Raw genomic sequence first — 22,713 nt, 5'->3', positions numbered from 1 at the left:
GGGAGAAGGTGGGGGGACGCCCCGGGAGAAGGGGGGCCCCCTGGGAGAAGGGGGGGACGCCCCGGGAGAGGGGAGGACGCCCCGGGAGAAGGTGGGGGGGACGCCCCGGGAGAAGGGGGGACACCCCGGGAGAAGGTGGGGGCCCCCGGGAGAAGGTGGGGGCCCCCCGGGAGAAGGTGGGGACGCCCCGGGAGAAGGTGGGGGACGCCCCGGGAGAAGGTGGGGGGACGCCCCGGGAGAAGGTGGGGGGCCCCCGGGAGAAGGGGGGCACGCCCCGGGAGAAGGTAGGGGGACGCCCCGGGAGAAGGTAGGGGGACGCCCCGGGAGAAGGTGGGGGGGATGCCCCGGGAGATGGGGGGGCCCCAGGAGAAGATAGCGGGTAACCTGCTGCAGCTTTCTGGGCATGGTCCTTAGGTCCAGGTTCCTGTGTTTTGACTGTGCCACTTGCTGCCTGAGCCCATCTCTGGGGGCCCTTGTGGCCCTGGCAGTGCTAGGTAGAGAAGGCTGTGTACCCCCTCATAGTGGCTGGTGGTTGGGAGACTCCCCAGTCATGCAGTAGCCCCCGACAGTCCCTCCCACGTGGGGCTGGCAGTGCTGAGCATCCCTCCGTGGGGTATCACAATGTGCTCCCTGGCTTTGCTGCAGAGCTTCCTGTATAAATGCGTGGGGACCACCCTGGGTGCTGCTTCCAGTAAGGATGTAGTGAGGAAACTTCTGCAGGAGCTGCTGGAAACAGCCAGATACCAGGAGGAGGCAGAGCATGAGGTGTGACACCTGCCCCTAGGGAAGCCCTGGGCCCACGGCTGGACTGCACGCAATGTCCTCTCGACATTGAGCCAGTGTGAACACGTGTGCATATGTGTGTGCTGTGTAGATGTAGCCATGGGGTGTGTTCACGTGTGTGCAGTGTGCACACATGGTGCTTGTTCCTCCTGTCCCCGCCCCGGTGTGACTGCCCCATGCACCTCCCCAGGGCCTGGCCTGCTGCTTTGGGATCTGTGCCATCTCCCACCTGGATGACACCCTGGCCCAGCTGGAGGAATTTGTGAGGTCAGATGTGTTCAGAAAATCCATCGGCATTTTCAACATTTTTAAGGTAAAGCAGTCATGTTGGGAGGAGGTCGGGTGGGATTGGCCTGGGTTCTGAGGTCCTGGGGGGAGGGTTTCCTGGGCTTGGTACCCAGCAGGCTGGCGGGGGGGCCCGGGAGCTGCATCCAGTCTGTTTCCTCACGGTGGGACAGCCAGGTATGGGGTCTCTCCCAGCGGGTGACGGCATGCAGCTGGGCTCCTAGAGGGGCTCTGAGCCCACCATGGGAGCAGCCTCCTCCACTGTCCCACCGATGGTCTGCTGGTCCTCTGCCCCTTGGTGGCTGGTGGAGGTGGCGTTCTTGCCAAAACCCATTTCGTGAGTGGGAGGACTGCGTGCCTCCCCCTGAGTCCCTGTACCTCAGTGTGCCTGCCCCAGTTATAGAATCTCAGGGCTGGACCAGGTGTGCAGGGCCAGCCCGCATTTCTGTGTGTGCAGGTGTGAGCAGGCCCCAAGAACGCGGGGGACCCTGACTTAGCTCCCCAGCTCCTCTTCCTGCTTGATCCTCTCACCTTGGTCCCCAAAGGGCCTAAGTCCTGCTTGTTCCACTGTACCTGATGGCAGGCTCTCCCTGGGGTTGGGTGTTACCTGTTTAAGCCTCTGACGTTGCTGGCAGCTCTGCCTTCCCGAAGGACCCGGGGGCTGTGTGCCAGGTCTCCTTTGAGGGGGCTGTCGATTGTGTGATTGAGTCCTGTCCTCCCACCTCAGGATCGAAGCGAGAACGAGGTAGAGAAAGTGAAGGGCGCACTGATCCTGTGCTATGGGCACGTGGCCGCACGGGCCCCCCGCGAGCTGGTGCTGGCCAGGGCTGAGTCTGACATCCTGCGAAACATGTTCCAGTGCTTCAGCACCAAGGTGGGCATGTGGCCAGTGTTGGGGAGGGCGCCGATGCCATGATCTCACGTTTAATGCCTCTCACTTTCTGTTGTTCAGGTTCTGGGAATAAAGGTAGAAACCAAGGTACAGTGCATAGGAGATAAGCGTGGTGTCTCTCTCTCTCTCTCTGCTGGTCCAGGCTGAGCTTCAGGGACAGGAGCCAGGGGGGTTGCCCACTGGGGCTTCCTTGTCCCAGTCCTGGCGACAGCATTCTGCAGCCCACCTAGGGCCTGTCTTCATGTGCCTTGGAGCAGCCCATTCCTGTTTGGGCCTGGGCGCTCTGGCTGGTGGGTGGAGAGGGGGGAGCCTTCTGCCACCTGAGCAGCAGTGGTGGGTTTTCAGGAGGGGGCAGGGAATCCTGGCTCCGCTCCTTGATGGTCCCAGGGCTGACCTCTCAGCAAGCCCCTAGGAAAGGGCTAAGTTCTGAAGCCAGTGACGGTAGCCTCTGGCCTCACTAACACATCCCTTCTGGAACCTCTAGCACTAATCTGGGAGCCCCTCTCTGAGACCATCGGGCCCTCCACTTGAAGACAGACCCTACCTTGTTTTGGGGTTACCTGGGATGAGGCTGTCCTGAGAGTTGTCTCTGTTACCTGAGCCCATTAGAGTGGGGGCTCACTATCTGTGCCTCTGGACAGCTGCCCTCACCCCCTTCCCCGATCCCTCAGAGGCCACATTGGGGGGACAGGCAGGGGCCTACTCTGCTGGGGCTCTTCTTGGGTATGTTTCCTTCTCCCATCTTGGGGGACCCTTGTAGCCATATTGTAGGGTGCAGAGCTCACCATCTGCTGCAGTTGTCTGCCCAAGGCTATGACCCAGGAACCTCAGGGCCTGGGCCTGGCAAAGAGCTGAGTGCCACAGAATTCTTCATAGGCACCTTCTTGGTTCTTGTGGCTTTGATGAGCCCTTAAGAACAGTATGTGGTCTGTCCTCTTGCTATGGGCAGCCACCCGTTCTGGGCTCAGTACCATCAAGAGGCAGTGGCTGCCACCTCAGGGCAGAGCCATGCTGGGGAGCAGGTGTTGGTGGCCTCCTGCAGCCTGCTGTCCCTGCAGGACCCGGCCCTGCAGCTGTGTCTCGTCCAGAGCGTGTACATGGTGTGCCAGGCCATCTGCAGCAGCGTGCAGGCCGGCTCCTTCCACTTCTCGTGGAAGGCGGAGCTGGTGGCCCAGATGATGGTGAGGCTGTGCAGGGTCTGGTGGGTGCTGAGGCGTTGGAGGGTGCTCATGCAGATGAAGGGCAGTGGGCTGGGGAGGCCAGGCCTCGGGCAGTGGGATTCTCAGCCCCAGGCTGAGTTCTGCGCTGCCCCCCAGGACTTCATCAAGGGAGAGCCCCCAAACTCCCTGAGAACACCCATTCGGAAGAAGGCCATGCTTGCCTGCACCCACCTGGTGTATCCTTTCCTCCCAAGCGCTGGCTCCTGGGGTGAGGGCACGGGGGTGGCTGGACAGACCTGGCCCTTAACTCGTAGCTCAGCTCCCTGGAGCCCGCGCTGGAAGAGCAGGTGCGGACAGACATGGTCCACGGCTGTCTGCACAGCGTCCTGGCCGTGCTACCCGAGCCCGCAGGGGAGGATGGCTGCCAGGAGGTATCTCTGCTGCCCCGTCACCCCCACGGTGTCCATGGGGGCGGAGGAGGGGCTGCTGTGGGCAGTGGGCCCTCAGTAAGGCAGGCGCTTCCTTTTCTTCCAGTCTCTGTACCTGGACACCATGCATGCCCTTGAGGGTCTGCTGAGGAGCCTCCTTCAACGGAACATGACCCCCCAGGGCCTGCAGATCATGGTGGAGGTGTGCAGTGGGAGTTCACCGCCCGGGGTGAGGGGGGGTTTCTGGCAGCCAACCCTCATTTGTTTTTCAGGGCCCTCCTGGCCCAGGGGCAGCACAGGGGCCGTTTGGTGCTGTCTGCAGTGTTGGGTCTGTGGGCAGGTGTGCAGGTGGGGCCTGCAGCCTGGTCCCGTGTGTCCTTCTCCTCGGGGTGCTGGGATATAGAGACCCTGCAAGTGCCCCAGATGTGAGCCTCTGATCATCTGGAGCTATTGAGACAGTGGGATGGGTGGGTGGTAGCCGTGCTGTGTCCCTCCCTGGGAACACCCCATGCCTCTGTAGGCCCCGTTTGCTCTGCGTCCACCTTGGGTGGCCATTCGTGTGAACTAGACCAGCAAGACAGACGGGGAGGGGTGAGTTGTAGCAGTGACCTACTCTGACCTGGCCCACTGGCCCCAAAGCTGGAAAGGGTGGCCTTGCAGGGACGCTGATCTGGTCACAATGTACAGGCTCCTGCCTCCTGGGCTGTCCCCCAGGCCGGCGCCTGTGTGAAGCCCCCCTCTTCCCCAGCACCTGAGCCCGTGGATCAAGTCCCTGCGGGGCTACGAGCGGGCGCGGGCACTGGGCCTGAGCGCCTGCCTGCTGCAGTTCTTCCTGGAGCACCTGCACGTAAGCGTGAGTAACAGACGGTGGCCGCACAGCTGCACCTCATTGCCGGCCAGCCCATGCCTGAGTGCCATGCTTGGGGACTGCTGTCTGCTGCCCTCACGGCACAGAGTGCCCAGCAGGCTTTCTGGCTGTCACCCAGCCACCACCCTGGGCTCACCCCACACTCTAGAGAGTGTCTGTGCTCTTTCTGGAGACATGGACAGAAGGCTAGTCGGACCAGGAGTATCCTCAGGGCTGGGCACTCGGAGTTCAGTCCGACGGGCGTCTTTGCCCTCAGGAGCCAGGACTGATGTGTGATCTGTTCCCGAGTAAGGGAAAGGGTGCTGGGGAGCCGGCTATAGTAGAAAATGAGGGCGATGGAGGTGGAAGCAACACTTGAGGCAAAGATGGAGCCTGGCCATGTGACACGTGGAAAGGGCAGACACGGAGGGCTGGTGGGGCCGCGCTGGTGAGCAGGGCCGGCCCAGGAGCTCCACAGTGTGCGTGTCTTCTGGTTTGGTGAGACTTTGGAGCTCACGCCTGTGCTCTTCCAGAATTTCCACTTGTCCTTGCAAGGCCGTTGATCCAGATGGTATTGGGTGAATGTGACACAGCCCTGACATTCCTGTCGCAGTTGTGACAGCATCCGTGAACTCGGTAGTTGAGCCAGCAAGGTGTGTCTGGCCCTTTAGAGGAGTTGTTGTGTTTGTCATTGTCACTTTCTCTTCAGTTGTCCTAATGACTGCTTATTGCTGGTATGGGGAAACTGGATTTTTAGATACTTAGTCATAGCTAGTTTATAAGACTCCTTTGTTACTTCTAACAAGTTGTTAGTTTCCTTGTGCTTTTCAGATACACAATCACCTGGTTCACAAACTGGGGATCCGCTTGTCCCAGGACTTGCACACCTCGTTCCCTTCTCCATGGAGCACATCGGGAACACAAACTGGACGGCGGCCCCTACCCCTGGCAGTTTCCCTGCTGGGCACACTGGACCACTGGACTTGCTGGGCCATGTTCACTTTTTCTCATGTTCCTCAGCACCCTGTTTGTTTCAATAAGGACTTTTATCAGGGCACAGACTGGATGTTGTCAGATACATCTTTTTTCATCTTTCAGGATGACTGTAGGCTTTTTTTTTTCTTGGTATTTTATTATTTTTTTAAAATGTACCTAAACTTCCATTCTTTTTAAAAGTTCTTTTAAAATGCTTTTCCGCCCTGGCTGGTTGGCTCAGTGGTAGAGCGTCGGCCTGGTGTGCAGGAGTACCGGGTTCGATTCCCGGCCAGGGCACACGGGAAGCGCCCATCTGCTTCTCCACCCCTCCCCCTCTCTGTCTCTCTCTTCTCCTCCCGCAGCCAAGACTCCATTGGAGCAAAGTTGGCCCCGGGTGCTGGGGATGGCTCCATGGCCTTTGTCTCAGGCACTAGAATGGCTCTGGTCGCAACAGAGCAAGGCCCCAGATGGGCAGAGCATCGCCCCCTGGTGGGCATGCCGGGTGGATCCCGGTCAGGCGCATGCGGAGTCTGTCTGACTGCCTCCCTCCCCATTTCCAACTTCAGAAAAATACAAAAAAAAAAAAATTAAAATGCTTTTCCATTTATTTGAGAGAGAGAGAGAGAGAGAGAGAAGCATCAACTCCTTGTTCCACTTAGTTCTATTTAGTTGTGTGCTCCTTGGTTGCTTCTCCTGTGTCCTGACAGGGGCCAAACCCACGGCTCCTGGCACACTGGGTTGATGCTTTATCCACTGAGCCACCTGGCCAGGGGCCAAATTCCCGTTCTTTTTTTTTTTTTTTTTAAAGTTTTTATTATTTTTTTATTCATTTTAGAGAGGAGAGGGAGAGACAGAAAGAGAGAGAGAGAGAGGAGAGACAGAGAGAGAGAAGGGGGGAGGAGCTGGAAGCATCAACTCCCATATGTGCCTTGACCAGGCAAGCCCAGGGTTTCGAACCGGCGACCTCAGCATTTCCAGGTCGACGCTTTATCCACTGCGCCACCACAGGTCAGGCTTTAAACTCCCGTTCTTTATTTTTTTTTTTTTTTTTTTTTTTTTTCTATTTTTCTGAAGCTGGAAACAGGGAGAGACAGTCAGACAGACTCCCGCATGCGCCCGACCGGGATCCACCCGGCACGCCCACCATGGGGCGACGCTCTGCCCACCAGGGGGCGATGCTCTGCCCATCCTGGGCTTCGCCATGTTGCGACCAGAGCCACTCTAGCGCCTGAGGCAGAGGCCACAGAGCCATCCCCAGCGCCCGGGCCATCTTTGCTCCAATGGAGCCTTGGCTGCGGGAGGGGAAGAGAGAGACAGAGAGGAAGGTGCGGCGTAGGGGTGGAGAAGCAAATGGGTGCTTCTCCTGTGTGCCCTGGCCGGGAATCAAACCCGGGTCCTCCGCACGCTAGGCCGACGCTCTACCGCTGAGCCAACCGGCCAGGGCCTAAACTCCCGTTCTTTATGTGGCCAATTAGCAGTGTCTCAGGACGGCTCTTGCCTTCTGTGCACACACAGACGGGCTTTCCCCACTCAGGTTCTTTCATGGCTAGTCTCCGCATAACAGCCGGTCTAACCCGAGTTCGTCTTTGTGTGTGCTGTGACAGACATCGACCTTGCTAAGATGGACAGCAGCTGGTCCTGGAGGTCTTTTTCCCAGTACTCCAGCCTCCCCTCCTCCTGTTAGTCCTCATCCTGGGGACTCCAGGACCAGGGTGGGGGCAGTGGGGTCACGACGGCTCCGGGGATGGTGTTGAAAGGCCCAGGGTAGGAGCACGCAAGACTCAGTATTTGAGGAGAGAAGGCTCTGAAAAATGGGACTAGGACCCAGTTAGGACGAAACGGGGGGTCTCGTGCAGTTTCCCTCACCCGATGGTTTTTGCCTTCTAGGGGAGGGGCCTCCTGTGGGGGTTGGAGGGTTCAACAGAGCCTTGCCCTCTCTTCTTCTCCTGATCGGCCCTACGCTTGCACGTGCCTGCCAGCCTGGCCCTCTTCCCCCTTAGGGACCCCTGTGGACTGGGTATGGTCAGAGCTAAGCTGAGTGGAGCGCACACTGGAGGTGGCAGGGGTCACCCTGCAGGAGGCTGGCCTTGGCAGGGGCCATGCGGGCCACAGGGTCTGTATCTGGTCCGAGTGGTACAGGCACCACCTGCCCACCCCTTGCATCCCCAGGGTCCCAGCTCCCTCCTCTGGCCATCCTCCCCAGTGTCCCCATAGCACCTCCCATCCCTCTCCCTCTAGGCTCTGGTGCCCTTCCACAACCTGGGTCTCCTCGTTGGCCTCTTCTCCCCACGGTGTGCGGACCTGTGGCCTGCCACCCGTCAGGAGGCCGTGAACTGTGTCTACTACCTGCTCTACCTCCAGCTGGGCTATGAGGGTGAGCCTCGGCTGGGTGGGGGCGGCGGTGCTGGAGAGAGGAGGGGCAGAGTCTGGGCCTCAGGTGGCCAGGGGGCTCCTGCCCAGTCCCTTGCTCTCTCCTGCCTCTGCAGGCTTCTCCCGTGACTACAGGGATGACGTAGCGGAGCGGCTTCTCACCCTCAAAGATGGCCTGGTGCATCCCGACCCTGCCATCCTTTTCCACACCTGCCACAGTATAGCTCAGGTACCCACCGGACAATCCACAGAGGGGAGGAGGCCACTGTCTGGCCAAGGGGGACTCTTGCAGGAACACCTTACATCAAGTGGGCCCTGCAGGGTACTGCGACATGGTTCAACACGGGGCTTATGGGCGTGGGGCACAAAGACAGGAGCATGTCAGGTTTTGTTCAGAGAATTAGCTGTGTGGCACCACTTCTGACCAGCACTCCCTCCGTCACCCTCCTGACTCCAGGGATTTGAGAAAGCTGCCCCTGGCCTGCCCTATGAGCCTTCAAGCCAGGGCAGGGCTGTTACCCATTTGGTGTTAGAAACGGCTGTCAGTGGTTTGGAGGCTCTCTCTCCTGAAGAAGGAAGGGTTAGGGGTCAGTAGGGCCCTTTCTGTGGGGAATCGGGTGGGGGAGGGCGAAGACCCAGACTTGGGTGAGTCCAGGCAGAGCAGGAACTTCATGGTTGGGGTCAGACGTGTTGCTATTCGGCCGCTTTTATGCTTCTACGTCTTTGTCCCCAGTCCCACGTTCCCCTTGGCCTCCCTGCTGCTCTGTCTGCTTTAGCTTCTGGCTGCTCTGCTGTGCTCGGGGGAGAAGGACAGGGGTCCGTTGCTGGGCTAGTGGGGGAGCTGAGCATCCTGTGGGCCTCGGTTGGGCTGTCCAGGGTAGTTCCTGTTGCCATCTACCTTGGACTCTGTATTCTAGAGAGTTCCAGGGTGGCTGCCCCTGCAGGACCACTCCCAGCCCACCCCACAGGTCAGGGGCCCTTGGAGCTGCATCGTGAGCCTGGCCAGGCTCCGGTAGGGCCTTGGGACTGCTGTGTGTGGGCCACCGGCCCCAGCACCGGGCAGTAGCTCCTGCCAGCTCAGGGCCAGGAGGAGGGTGGGAAGGCCGGCGTTGGCCCCTCCCAGAGGTGCTGTGTCTGGCAGCCCTGGTATTGTTCTGACCCGACCGCCCTCCTAGGTTATTGCAAAGCGCCTCCCTCCAGATCAGCTCATCAGCCTCTTGCTCACCTTGTTTGAGAGCCTGGGAGACCCCGACAAGAACTGCTCCCGAGCGGCTACAGTGATGATCAACTGCCTGCTGAAGGAGCGCGGCAGCATGCTGCTGGAGAAGGTGAGAGGTGGGCTTGGCGGGGGCGGGGCTAGGCCCGAGGTGTGTGGGGCGGGGCTAGGCTGAGGTAGGCGGGGCTAGCGGGGCGGGGCTAGGCTGAGGTAGGCGGGGCTAGCGGGGCGGGGCTAGGCGTGGGCACCGGGGAAGAGTGGTGTGGGCGGGGCTTGTCTGGGGAGGGAAGGGCTGTGGTGCAGACCGGCAGGGGGCTGGGTAAGGCAGAAGTCACTCTGCTCAGAAAGTAAGGTGGGAAAGGAAAGAAAGGGTCAGAAAGTGCACTGAGCTGCGTGGAGCTGGCCACCCATGCTAAGGCTGGTGAGGGCGCGAGCCCTGAGGGTCGCACGGTGCCTGCATAGAGGGCCGGTGGTGGGCTGGCCCCAGAGAGGCGGCAGAGGTGCTGTCCACCCTTACACCCTGCTGCTGGCTGTGTCCTTTACGGGCGTGCGCTCAGGTGGCTAACCTCACGGTTGTCCCCAAACGTTCACTGGCACCACTCCACGTGAAATGCTTGGGAAGCAACAGTGGAATGCACATGCCTGTGCTGGGGTCCCTGCAGGGGCGGGTTCAGGTGGCTACCAGAATGCAAAGAGTGGATCCCTTTCTAATGGATGTACGATGGCTTCACACATCAGTTTCATTTGCATTTTTACATGTGTACTGGCTACTCTGGTGAGCATGCCGGGCTTTGGCCCGTTTTTTTTCTGGGCTATCTATACTTTTCTTACTGATTTGTGGTACTTTATATATTGTGGATACAAGTTTTCTGTTGAATATGGCAAATGTCTCCTCAGGGAGGCAGGCAGAGGCAATTCGCTGATGCAGAAGCAGCAGCAGGAGGGCTGTGCTTGGTGTATCACCTGGGGAGGCAGTTCCCTGAGCTGTTCAAGGGCAGTGGGGTGGGGTGGTGGTCAGGACCTGGGAGGGGAAGTTTGGCAGAAGGTTGGGTGAGAGCATAGCTGTGACAGTTGGAGTCTGCTGGGTGGAGATTTCGATTTTATTTTGCATTCATTGGGGCTTCCAGGTCAGCTGTGAGTGGTAGGCGGGTGCGCTGTGGCTCTGTGTAGGTGGAGGCGGCAGTCACCGGTGGCCCCTGTGTGTGCACACATCCCATTGTCATATCTGTCCTTTATGTGGACACTTGGGTTGCTTTTATCTCTTGACTACTGTGAATGAGGCTATGAACCTGGTGTGTAAATATCTGTTCAAGATCCTGTTTTCTGTTCTTTTGGGTAGATACCCAGAAGTGGAATTGCAGGATCATATGGTAATTCTTTTTTGAATATTTTAAATTTTTTATTTATTGATTTTAGAGAGAGAGGACGGGTGGGGGGGGGGGGAGACAGGAACATAGAACTGTTCCTGTATGTGCCCTGACCAGGGATTGAATCAGCAACCTCTGTGCTTCAGGACAATGCTCTAACCAGCTGAGCTATCCCACCAGGGCTGGTCTGAATTTTTTGAGGAACCATCATACTGTTTTCCATTGTGGCTACAGCAGTTTACATTCCCACCAACAGTGCGCGAAGGCCCCAATCTCTTTGCATCCTTGCCAACACTGGTTATTACCCGTTTTGTTTTATAGCTGTCCTGATGGGTGCGAACTGGTATTTCATGTGGTTTTGATTTGCATCTCCCTCACAGACGTTGAACATCTTTGACTGTGCTTCTTGGCCATCTGTATGTCTTCTCTGGAGAAATATCTATTCAAATCCTTTTCCTAATTCTAAGTCAGGTTATTTGATTTTTTGTTGTTGTTGGGTTGTGTGAGTTCTTCATATGTTCTGGATATTGACCTCCTATCAGGTATATGCTTTACCAATATCTCCCCCATTCTATAGCCTTTTCTTCTGTTGGTTGTGTCCTTCAACGGTTTGGTGGAATGTCCAAGAAATCATTGCCAAATCCAATGTCATAAACCCTTTTCTCTGTTTTCTTTTAGCAATTTTATAGCTTTTGCCCCCTCCCACCCACGTTCTTGGTAAAGGCAGATGCCCTACACACGGAGCTGGCCGCTGGGCTCTCTGGTTCAGGCTGCCGAGCTGTGCCCTTCCCAGCTCAGGTTTACAGACACAGGGATACAGTGTTCCTGACTCCCGGGATCATCCTTGAGCACATCTGCCGCCTCACCACCTCAGTCTCAGTGTGATGTGGCCTCTAGTGGTGTGTCCCCACAGGTTCATGACAGGTCGCCATTTCCTTTCCTGCCCTGAAACACATTGGCAGGGGCACCTCTTAGAGATACCTGGACACTTGCACTTTCTGTGACATTGAATCAGAAAATGTGCTTGGTCCTAGCAGTTGGCATGTGACCCACGACTAAAACAGCACGTTGTAAAACTGAGCACAGAGGGCAAGACGGGAGGCCACACAGCAGGCCCCTCACCTCAGCTGTGCGGGGAGGCGGGCTCTGCGGCCAGAGGGGTGTGCCTGAGGGGCCCAGGCAACCTCGGGAGAAGAGGCCCACTGACAACAGCAGGTGGGAGGAGAATGGAGGCACCTCTGTGGAACTGGGGTAGCTCCTCAGAAAGTTAAAGTCTCCATGTGACCGGCCGTCCCACACCCCGGCGTGGACCCAGGGGAGGTAAACACGTGCACACGGAAGCTCGTGCTCCGGTGTTCACAGCAGCGACCGTGCCAGCCAGAGAACAGGGACAACCCGAGTCTGCTGATCAGTAAGTGGGTGGGTAAAGTGGACCCATCCACACAAGGACACGTTTTCCGCGACAGGAAGGAACAGCATACACACTACAGCATGGGTGGGTGGGTGAGCCTTGAATACACTGTGCACAGCAGAGGACACCAGACACGGGTGTTGGTGAACGCGTGGTGTTCAGATGGGCAAATGCAGAGACCAAAAGTAGATCCGTGGTCACCAGGGGCTGGAGGGAAATGGAGGGATGGCTCATGGGTGTGAGGCTTCTTTTTGGGGTGATGAATGTTCTAAAATTGGTGGTGGTTATGGCTGCCCAGCTGTACATACGTACTGGCAACCACTGACTCGTGTGCCCACTGTGGGTGAGCAATGAGCAATGTGTGTGTGGGTCACATCTCTGGAAGGGAGAAGACTCCCCCAGTATGTCCATGAATGTTGCTACACGGTGGGCTGTGGAGCAAGACCCTGGTTCCATCTGAGTGGGAAACACAGCTCCAAGTTCAGCACCTCCTAATGCTAAGCCGCCCGAGCCAGGAGCGGTGGGCAATGCCCAGTATGGCCGCAGGGGGTCCACAGACCTGTCCGGTCTGGGAGAGGTGACTGACCGTGCCTGGGTCCTTGGCCTCTGTGCTCCACACAGACCCTAGAGAGCACTGGCCATGGAGTGTGGGCTGATCCCCATTCTGTATTTGAGGTGTCCGAGCAAGTCACCGTTCACAACCCTTTGAGAGGCGGTGACAGTGGCAGTGTTTGCCCCTGAAATTGGGGCTCTGGCTCACCCTGGGAACTACTGGGGAGGGTAGTTTCATATCAGAGCCATGAGCAGCCCCTTCTCGCTACTCTGTCAGGCAGGTTCCCTGGCCAGCCTTGCCTGGGACCCAGGGGTTAACAGAGTGCATAGTCTGCCAGCTGACCTGTCCTTGGGACCATGTCCCTGAAAAGCTGTCTCTTCTGTTTTAACCTCAGCCTGATTTCCAGGTGTGCAGCATGTAGAGGGGGTCCCTGTGGTTGGGGCCAGCGCCTGCCTAGGGCATAGGGGACCCAGAGTGATGAGCTCATGCCCCCCTCCCCTCACGTAGGGCCTTAAAGCCACACAGAGCCAGCAGGAGGTGGGTCGGGGCCGTGGAACTAGCCCTCGTCCTGCCCCGAGGAGGCTTCAGGCTGGGAGGGCCGCCTGCAGCCTCTCCCTGGCTTCCCCGCCTGGATCCTGCTACCCCTCTCCCAGCCATTCCAGCTTCAGTCTGGGGATTGACCAATTTCCCCTGATTTGTCCTTCATCCCCAGCTCACTGCTCACCTTCTTGGTCAGAGCAGGTGGTTGCATGGGCAGCTCCTACACTGAGGGTAGCCCTCAGCCAGGTGCTGGGGGCTGTTGGTGCCTGTGGTCTGAGTGCTCCACCCAGACCCCAGAGGGCACTGGGCTCCCTGCTCTGCCCCAGCTGACCCAAAGGGCTTTACAGCTCCTGGACCATGGCCCCACATGGGTAGCATCTGGCGTGGCTTCTCCTTGGGGCCATCCTGCTTCCAGGTCTGACCGTGTTGTCCGTCGTCCGCAGGTGCCCGAGATTGTGAGCGTGCTGCGCTCCAAGCTGCAGGAGACCCGAGAGGAGCATGTCCTGCAGGCCGCACAGCACAGCGTGCACATCCTGGCGTCCCAGCACTGTGCGGCCGTGGTGACCAGCCTCCTGGGAAGCCCCCTGCCCTTTGACAGGTATCAGGTGCCTGCCAGCCTGCTGGGGTTCCTCCTGCCCCAGCCCCCGCCTGTTTTCTGCACTCAGCTCCTCCATGTGGGAGTGGTGAGACCCCAGGCCGTGGGGGAGTGGGAGACACCCCTGTCACCAGGCCAGAGGCTTCCCCAGGTCTCAATGGGGACCCTGAGTGGGTTCCCTGTCACAGGCAGTGCCACCCACTTTCTCCTGGCTTGTCCTCTGCAGGGTGTCACCATCTATGAGTGGACCTCTGGTGCCTGGCCCTCACTTTGAGCCAGGAAAGTGTCCCTGTCCCTTGTGTCGCACTCCCAGCTCCCAAGCTCCCGTCAGTAGTCCCGTGTCCTGCCTGCCCACCCCATCGCTCCCATCACCTCGCCCTGCAGGTGGCTATTGCTCTGGTCACAGGGACTGCTGGTGCTGTCTTTTTTTGATGTTCTCATTGTGCGTGGAGACCCTCTGATTAGCCTGGTGCTTTCTCTGCTGTTGTGACATTGTCAGCATCCTGTCCTTCTGTTGTAGGCGTGCACTGATCTCTGCCTGATGATGACGTGTTTTGTTGGGGTTTTTTTGCAAGAGAGACAAGAAGGGAGAGAGATGAGAAGCATCAACTCATAGTTGCAGCACTTTAGTTGTTTATTGATTGCTTCTCATTCATGCCTTTCCCCAGGGGGCTCCAGCTGAGCCATTGACCCTTTGCTCAATACAGTGACCTTTGGGCTAAAGCCTGCAACCTCAGGGTTTCAAACCTTTGACCTCAGCATACCAGGTTGACTCTGTATCCACTGTGCCACCACCAGTCAGGCTATTTTTTTTTTCTTTCTTTTCTGAAGCTGGAAACGGGGAGAGATAGACAGACTCCCACATGCGCCCGACCGGGATCCACCCGGCACGCCCACCAGGGGGTGATGCTCTGCCCCTCCGGGGAGTCGCTTGTTGCGACCAGAGCCACTCTAGCGTCTGGGGCAGAGGCCAAGGAGCCATCCCCAGCGCCCGGGCCATCTTTGCTTCAGTGGAGCCTTGGCTGTGGGAGGGGAAGAGAGAGACAGAGAGGAAAGCGCAGCGGAGGGGTGGAGAAGCAGATGGGCGCTTCTCCTGTGTTCCCTGGCCGGGAATCGAACCCGGGTCCCCCGCACGCCAGGCCGATGCTCTACTGCTGAGCCAACTGGCCAGTGCCCAGGCTATTTTTTTTTTTAAGTTTTTATTTATTGGCCCTGGCCAGTTAGCTTCAGTTGGTTAGAGTGTTGTCCTGAAACACAAGGTTGCGGGTTCAAACTCCGGTCAGGGCACACATGGGAAGCAACTAATGAATACACAGCTGAGTGAAACAACAAATGAATGCTTCCCTTCCCCCTCCCTTCTCTCTCCCTTCCTCTCTCTCTCTGCCTCTCTAAAAATCAATCAATAAAAAAATTAAGCCTGACTGGGCGGTGGCGTAGTGGATAGAGCATCAGACTGGAATGCGGAAGACCCAGGTTCGAGACCCCAGAGGTTGCCAGCTTGAGTGAGGGCTCATCTGGTTTGAGCAAAAGCTCACCAGCTTGAGCCCAAGGTTGCTGGCTCCAGCAAGGGGTTACTCGGTCTGCTGATGGCCCGCGGTCAAGGCACGTATGAGAAAGCAATCAATGAACAACTAAGGTGTTGCAATGCGCAACGAAAAACTAATGATTGATGTTTCTCATCTCTCCGTTCCTGTCTATCCCTCTCTGACTCTCTCTGTCTCTGTAAAAAAAAATAAAAAAAATACTACTTAAAAAAATTAAGCCCTGGCCAGATAGCTTAGTTGGTTGGAGCATCCTCCTGAAGCACAGAGGTTGCTGGTTCGATCCCTGGTAGATGTTTCTGTCTCTCTCTGCCTCTCTAAAATTTAAAATTAAGAAAAAAAATTTTATTCGTTTTAGAGAGAAAGTGTTGAGGAGCGGGAATCATCAACCTGTTGTAGTTGTTTCCTGTGTGTGCCTTGACCAGGCCAGCCCGGGGCTTGGAAACGGCAACCCGAGAGTCCAGGTCGATGCTTCATCCACTGCGCCACCACAAGTCAGGCTGTGCTTCTGTTTTTTTAATGGTTGCCCTAAAAATGACCACATGTGCTCAGGGGACATCCTCCCTCTCTAGACCCCCACATGCACTGCCTGGTGTCCTCGCAGCTCCTGGGTGGTCATTCTGCGGCCAAGTCTGTTCCTATTTGCACGTGGCTCTTTGTTCATCCCTTTGCTCCAGGTGTGTGTGTGTGTGTGGCAAAGACAGGGAGTCAGAGAGAGGGACAGATAGGGACAGACAGAAAGGGAAAGAGATGAGAAACATCAATTCTTTGTTGTGGCTCCTTAGTTGTTCATTGATTGCTTTCTCATATGTGCCTTGACCGTGGGCCTTCAGCAGACCAAGTAACCCCTTGCTCGAGCCAGCGACCTTTGGCTCAAGCTAGTGAGCTTTGCTCAAACCAGATACACCTGTGCTCAAGCTGGTGACCTCGGGGTCTCAAACCTGGGTCCTCCGCATCCAGTCCGATGCTCTGTCCACTGCGCCCCTCTCCACTCAGGCCGCTCCAGTCTTCATGGGGGCCCCACTTATGGAGAGGAACCCACATGCTGTTTCTGGACCCAGCAGTGGTGTGGGGACATTGGGAATGGAACCCCATGGGATGTGCTGTCTCTGGTGCGTGTGCAGTTGCTTATACTTTTTGGCCACGTGGTCTGTGGACACCACGCGGCTGTGATAGGAGTGACCCTGGGTCAGTTCTGGCAGGTGCATGTCGACCCACCACCCGTTTCTGCACAGCCTGTGAGCTGAGGACGTGTTTTACACTAATCAGTGGTTGGGGAAAATCAAGAGCATGTTTTATCACATGAAGTCACGTGAAGGTCAGGTCTTGGTGTCCATAAGGCACACATTACTGGGCCCAGCATGTCCACTTGTTCCCACAGTGATGTGCAGCTGCCCAGGGTGCACAGGGATGAACTGCCTAGCTGCCAGATGCCCATGTCGCCCTGGTGTGTTCTCACTGTCCTGGTGGGCGGGTGGGCCACCATTTGTTCCCCTCCCTCTGCCTCTCGGCCCCTCCCTGCCCTCCCACTTAAGTGCATTCTCCAGGACTTCCTTGTTGGGGACCCGCTGCTGAAAACCCTGCACTTTGCTCTCTGAGATGTACTTGTCTGGCTGCCCTTCTTGGCAGTTGATTGCCATGTTTGGAATTCTAGTTTAGCAAGTTTTCTCTCACTGCATGTAAAACTGACTGTGTTGTCTCTGGCTGCTGGTGTTGGACTGGCGCTCTGTCTCAGGGACACACATGCTCTCCTTGGATGCACAAGAGATGTCCCTTGTCACTGGGGTGTGCACATTTCGAGTCGGGCCCAGGAGTCCTTTCATCCCGCTGGGAAACACTGAGTCTGAGTCAGTGTCTGGCGTCAGTCCTGGACACTCTCCAGCCTGTTTCTCTTCAGACCCTCTGCTTCTGGGACACCAGTCGGTGCTGCCGCAGCCTCTTCCTGCACTGGATTCTGCTGACTTCTTTCATCCGTCTTCCAGTTCACTATTTCTCTCTTCTGTTGTATCCACCATTGTGCCATACATCATTGCTGAAGAGCCACGGCATGTCTTTTGCCCTTGCTGTGTCTGTTTTCAGAATTCCCAATTCTTTTGTGTGTGTGTGTGTGTGTGTGTATGTGTGACAGAGAGAGGGACAGACAGACAGGAAGGGAGAGATGAGAAGCATCAATTCTTCATTGTGGCTCCTTAGTTGTTCATTGATTGCTTTCTCCTATGTGCCTTGACCGGGTGGCTACAGCTGAGCAAGTGACCCCTTGCTCAATCCAGCGACCTTGGGCTCAAGCTAGTGACCTAGGGATCAAGCTGGTGAGCCTTGCTCAAACCAGATGAGTCTGCGCTCAAACTGGTGACCTTGGGGTTTCAAACCTGGGTCCTCCACATCCCAGTCCAACGCTCTATCCACTGTGTCAAGCTAGAATTCCCAGCTCTGTCAGGTATTTGAAGTTTGCCAGTTCTCTCTGTACACACGTTAACATGAAGCAACACCCCCTCCTATGTGTCTGAGATCCCCGTGTCTGCAGGTGGCATTGGCTCACCTCCCAGGCCGCTGGTCTGTGTGCCTGGCCTCTCTCCACATGCTGCTCCCTGTTCTGGTGTCCGTAGGTGCTCCCAGGACCCCCCCCTCCACCCCCCTCAAGCCTTCTGTTTATGGATCCCTGGGGTCAGAGGAGGGGTGAGTTTAGATCTGAAGTCAGGGCACCATTTCCTGGTGGGCACGTGGGGGGCACAGAGCTGGGGCTAGCAGAGGCCTCGTAGTGACCACCCTCATCCTGCTCCAGCCACATCTGCACCTTGTGGCGGGCCCTGGCCGCGGAGCCCAGCCTCTGCACACAGGTTCTGGGGCTGCTCCTGGAGAAGATCAGCAGAGACGTCCCCTTCAAGGAGAGCCGGGCCTTCTTGCTGAGTAGCACCCCTGACCGTGTGGCCACCCTGCTGCCCCTCACAGTGCGTACTGGCCTCATGCTGCCCTTCTCTCCCCACTGCTGAGTGACCCCACAGACAGCCTGGTACTGCCCTGCAGGCACCTGGCAGCTGACTGGGGCCCCAGAGCCAGTGAGCGCACAGCTAAGCCTCGTAAAGGCTCCACAGGTGTTGGTCCCCAAGGGAGAGTGCTCTGTTTCATCCTGCGGAAAAAAAATAAACCCAGCTTGGCAGCGTTTTCAGCAGTAAAGCAGCTGTGAGATTCCCTTCTCCATGCTCAGGAGTCGGGAGCAGATGGTTGGGGGCCATTCCCTGCAGCCATCTGGCCCCTGAGGGCCCGTCTGGGCAGGGCTGTGTCCCTTGTACTGTCTGCGCCCTGGCCCCTGAGGGCCCGTCTGGGCAGGGCTGTGTCCCTTGTACTGTCTGCGCCCTGGCCCCTGAGGGCCCGTCTGGGCAGGGCTGTGTCCCTTGTACTGTCTGCGCCCTGGCCCCTCAGGGGTCCCCTCCCTTCCCCCAGCAAGCTCGGGTGCATGCAGGGTGCATGCCGATGGGCTGTGGGCTGGTTTGGGTGCTGGGAAGCAGGGCCCAGCCCTTATGGGGCTGCCCTTTATTAGACTGGCCCCAGAGGGAGGAGTGAGCCTGAGCTGACCTCTGTCCCCAGGCCACCTGTGCCCTGCACGAGGTCATGTCTGCTCCGGCGTCGGGGCCTGCTGTGCTGGAGCTCTACCCCCAGCTGTTTGCGGGGCTGCTGCTGCGAGTCAGCTGCACCGTGGGCGTCCAGCTGCCCCGGAACCTGCAGGCCAAGGAGCGGAGGACCACCAGCTCAGCTATAGCCTCCAAGGCCCTGGATCCCTGCAGGTACCTGGTCCCACCTTCTGCCCTTGCACCATCGTGTGAGCAGAAAGCGTGTGCTGTGAGTGTGTGGCACTGAGCATGCCTCTGGTGCATGTACACCAGGCCGTGGGGGCCACTTTGTCCTGGGAGCCTCACTGTCCCTGGTAACATCCCAGGACACTCTGTCCTGCTGGGAATCTGTCCTTTCTCACCTCCTCTGGCAAGTGGGGATGGGGATCAGGAGGGCTGTGGCTGCAGGGCTCTGGGCCAGTGCTGGCCTCAGGCTGGCAGGCAGGGGCCCTGGGGGTGGGTCAAGTAGCTGCAGAGGGCACCTCCTCTGGGCAGGTTTGGAATGAAAAACTCTCCAGTGGCTGACTGCCTCCCACAACGGTCTGCTGTCTGTCTAGGTCAGCCCCAGCCTGTGCAGGCACCTCCTCTGAAGTCTCATTGGGATCCGGGGCCCTGGCAAGAGATGGGGCACAAACGAGGCTTAGCTGCTTGCTGAGGGCAGGGGTCACTGGTCCCTGTGGCCATCACCAGGCCCAGCATGGTGGCACCTTAGTGCTCCAAATAGTTACTTGGGCCACAGGGTAAACACAGGAAGCTGACAGCCCAGGGCCACCAGAGCCTGAGTGACATTGAGCTTGGGTCACCTCCTTATCCAACCCAGGTGTCTGGGACTGGATGTGCCCCTTGGCTGGGACACATGGGAACAGCGTCACTTCACCCTGCCCCCTCTGCAGGGCTGCTCCACCACAGGACCAACTCGTAAAGTCAAGCAGAGGCCGCGTGCCAGGGCCTGCCCAGCTCTGCACAGACCAAGTGGAAAATGTGAATGGACCATAGGACACTAGCCCAACGAGCCCTGGGCCTGGTGTGCCAGGACGCTGCTGAGACCTGTGGGGGCTGCAGGCTGCATGCCCCCACCAGGAGCCCTGGGCTGCTACTCCTGAACTGGGGGACAGGGCAGAGCCAGGCACAGGTCCTGGCTTTGACAGGCAGTCAGCCAGCATGTCAGACCCTTACGAATGCCACATCCACAGAAATTCTGGGCAGCGGGTAGACAAGCAAGGGAGGTACCTTCACTTAAATTGTTCACATTCTCCCCGGCCAGACCGGCGCCACGACTGTTGCAGCCGAGAGCCGCCCAGAGCACCAGTCAGCCTGGAGCAGAGTGTGGGGCTGGCCCCTTGCGCCTGGTCCTGTTTCTGCCCAGGGCCCATGGTCACTGTGTGTGCCCAGTGAGGACAGCCCCACGGTGACTGGGCCCCAACGGACTCCAGGCCCTGGGGACAGCAAGAGCCACCCTCCAGTGCTTTCTGTCTGGGGAGGGAGTATGTTCAGTGAGGGTGACCATGGGGACAGGATCGGCTGAGTGTAGTGTCCATGCTGAGGGAGGAGACTCAAGGCCACTGCCCCCTGGGTGGGTGTTTGCTTTCAGGCCAGGAACTCCCAGGATGATGCCTCTTGGACACATACGTCCACAGGCCAGTTTGAGGTGACCAGGTGCAGGAGAGAGGAAGTCAGTGTGGGCCCTGGAGGGTTTTCTGTGTGGTTCTGAGGACCCTGCCAAGCTGTCTCTGGGCCACAGGTTCTGCTGGGAGGTTCTTCCAGGTGCGGGGCCCGCACTGCTCTCTCTAGGCCTCCTCCTAAAAGCTTCTGCCTGATGTGGGGCTGTATCCAAGAGAGAAGGGTGGACCCTGAATCCTAGCTGGACAGCAGGCAGGGCCCACACAAGCCACCCCCTGGCTGTGCTGGTGGACAGGTCTGGACACGTGTGCCAGCCACTCCAGCTTTTGCTACCTGTGTTCTTGGAGCAGGGCTCTCCCTCATGTGCATAGCGGTCCAGCTGTACACCTGGAAGGGGGGCTGTTCCTACCTGCTGTCCCTTCCTATAGGGCTGTGGGGTCTTCCAGGTGGATATGGCTGTGTCCATGGGGGTGACAAGGCTTGAGGTGCAGAACCAGTCTTTGTGGGGTCCAGGTACCTGAGTCGGGGACAGGAGCAGTCTTTTTAGTCCCTGAGACCGGAAGGAGAAGCCCAGGGCCTGTTTCCCCAAGGGTGTAGCTGACAGGGCGTGGGGGGCTGGATAGCTCTGGGGCCCAGGTGTGCGAGCATGTGGGGTGCAAATCTGAGTGCGGCTGCATGTTCCCCAGCTCTGCAGTGGATGCTCTGCGGGCTGCACTGCTCCGGGGCGGCAGCGAGGACGTGGTGCAGCGTGTGGAGCTGGAGGGTGGCTGGGAGTCACTGAGGACCTCTGCAGGGCACGAGGATGGGGTTGCCCAGCTGGCCAGGTGAGCACTGTGGGCCAGCTCCTGTTTGGGCAGTGTCTAGGGGCACTAGGACTCGCAGGGAGGCACAAACGAAGGACCCACAGTGGCACGTGGGTGAGGGCAGAGCTTTGAGTGCAGGCCCAGGCTGAGAGCAGGTAAAACAGTGAGGGCTGTCATGGGGCCTCCATCTGGCCTCTGGAAGTTGGAGGGGTGTGAAGGCAGCTGCACACTTCAGGTTGTTAACTGTCCATGGACTGGTGGTACGGAGAGGAGGCCCCTCTGGAGACCTAGTGAGGTGGGCTAGGCAGGGCGGATAAGCAGGACCTGGTTCCTGGGGGACAGGCTTATGGGCAGGAGGGCTCTGACGTGCAAGGCAGAAGTAGAGGCAACCCCCCATTCTTGTTCCATGGGGGCACTGACCCATAGTGGGCTCCTTCCCCAGTGCCATGGCGAAGTTTGCGGGTCCCCGGCTGCCCCTGGTGATGAAGGCACTCTTGTGCACACAAAGCAGCGTGTACGAGGTCCAAAGGGTCACCTCCACAGCCTTCCTGGCCGAGGTAGGCACCTTGTTCTGGATTGCTTCCAGGGGCTCTGCAGGGTGGCGGCAGCCCCCCACAGCCCGGTACTGACCTGCCCTTAAAATCATCACCCAGCCCCCACTTGGTACAGCGGCCCTCCGTGCCAGGCATGGAGACACCCCGTCTGTGCCTAATGAAGGGAGGCTCGACTGTGTGTGGCCTATGCTGGACCCAAACACTGACAAGGCTGAGGATTTGCCAGGGCCGTGCCATGGGGCCAGGGTGGGGCTACTGTCAGGAGAGGGCCCGTGGAGGCCGTGAACCCAGCTTGGCTCTCAGCTGGCTTTTGCAGGGTCCACCCTATGCAGTGGCCTGAGATCAGGCTGCCCATCAGTGCGGAGGGGAGTGGTGAGCAGGGGCTGGCAGGCAGCCCTGAGGGACATGGTCTAGGCTGGCCAGTGCAGGGTGAGCCCCTTGGTCAGCAGGGTGTCATAGCATCTCTGTTTCCAGCTGCTCAACAGCAACGTGGTGAATGACCTGATGCTCCTGGAGTCACTGTTGGACAACCTGGCTGCCCGGCAGAAGGACCCGTGTGCCAGCGTGAGGCGGCTGGTGCTCCACGGCCTGGCCAACATTGCCTCTGGCTCCCCTGATAAGGTCAGCCAGCTGGCTGGCCCCTCTGGGGCCGAGACTCTGAGAGGACAGTGGAGCCGTGGTCCAGGAGACCCAGGCACATGTGGTTTAGGGGCAGGGATGTGTGTGGTGATGTGGGCCTTACAGGATGGGGAGCTGGGTTCTTCTGTGATGTGACAGGCCCCAGGGCTTGGGGACCTGGGGACACAGCTGAGCTTAGGGCATCCTCAGGTGCGGACCCACGGTCCCCAGCTCCTGACAGCCATGATCGGCGGGCTGGATGACGGGGACGACCCACACAGCCTAGTGGCCCTGGAGGCCATGGCGGGCCTGGCGAAGCTGCTGGGCCTGGTGGAGCCCAGGGACCTGCCCTCGGTGCTGCTGCACACAGCGATCCGGATCAGGCCCTTCTTCGACAGTGTAGGCTGGATGGGGGCGGGTGGGGGGAGGGGGCACCTGTTCTCTGGCCCTCCTGCCTCCTCTGACTCAACCCCGTTCCCCCTGCTCCCTCCCTGGGTAGCTCCACCTGAGCACAGACGTGGCCCTAGGGTGGCCAGAAGTGCTCTCC

General features: G+C 58.4%; 1 protein-coding gene across 9 annotated transcripts in view; it reads left to right on the top strand.

The window, feature by feature from the left end:
• The window catches only part of MROH1 (maestro heat like repeat family member 1), a 54,979-nt gene that overhangs the window by 30,713 nt on the left and 1,553 nt on the right, over positions 1-22,713 (top strand). For 7 of the 9 annotated variants that reach the window (XM_066265431.1, XM_066265428.1, XM_066265422.1 and 4 more), the window contains 19 exons: positions 646-765; positions 974-1,096; positions 1,796-1,942; positions 2,021-2,047; positions 3,019-3,141; positions 3,277-3,356; positions 3,440-3,551; positions 3,655-3,750; positions 4,297-4,401; positions 7,609-7,744; positions 7,857-7,969; positions 8,916-9,068; positions 13,271-13,425; positions 17,746-17,911; positions 18,549-18,745; positions 20,878-21,015; positions 21,437-21,551; positions 22,023-22,169; positions 22,377-22,565. In XM_066265431.1, coding sequence (XP_066121528.1) covers positions 646-765; positions 974-1,096; positions 1,796-1,942; positions 2,021-2,047; positions 3,019-3,141; positions 3,277-3,356; positions 3,440-3,551; positions 3,655-3,750; positions 4,297-4,401; positions 7,609-7,744; positions 7,857-7,969; positions 8,916-9,068; positions 13,271-13,425; positions 17,746-17,911; positions 18,549-18,745; positions 20,878-21,015; positions 21,437-21,551; positions 22,023-22,169; positions 22,377-22,565 — 2,442 coding nt within the window. The remainder of the gene's footprint in view (positions 1-645; positions 766-973; positions 1,097-1,795; positions 1,943-2,020; positions 2,048-3,018; positions 3,142-3,276; positions 3,357-3,439; positions 3,552-3,654; positions 3,751-4,296; positions 4,402-7,608; positions 7,745-7,856; positions 7,970-8,915; positions 9,069-13,270; positions 13,426-17,745; positions 17,912-18,548; positions 18,746-20,877; positions 21,016-21,436; positions 21,552-22,022; positions 22,170-22,376; positions 22,566-22,713) is intronic. The other 2 variants (XM_066265425.1, XM_066265427.1) reach the window with 2 other exon arrangements.

This window comes from Saccopteryx bilineata, chromosome 3 (genome assembly GCF_036850765.1).
Source record: "Saccopteryx bilineata isolate mSacBil1 chromosome 3, mSacBil1_pri_phased_curated, whole genome shotgun sequence".
NCBI lineage: Eukaryota > Metazoa > Chordata > Mammalia > Chiroptera > Emballonuridae > Saccopteryx > Saccopteryx bilineata.
This window is presented reverse-complemented; position numbering and strand designations above follow the sequence as displayed.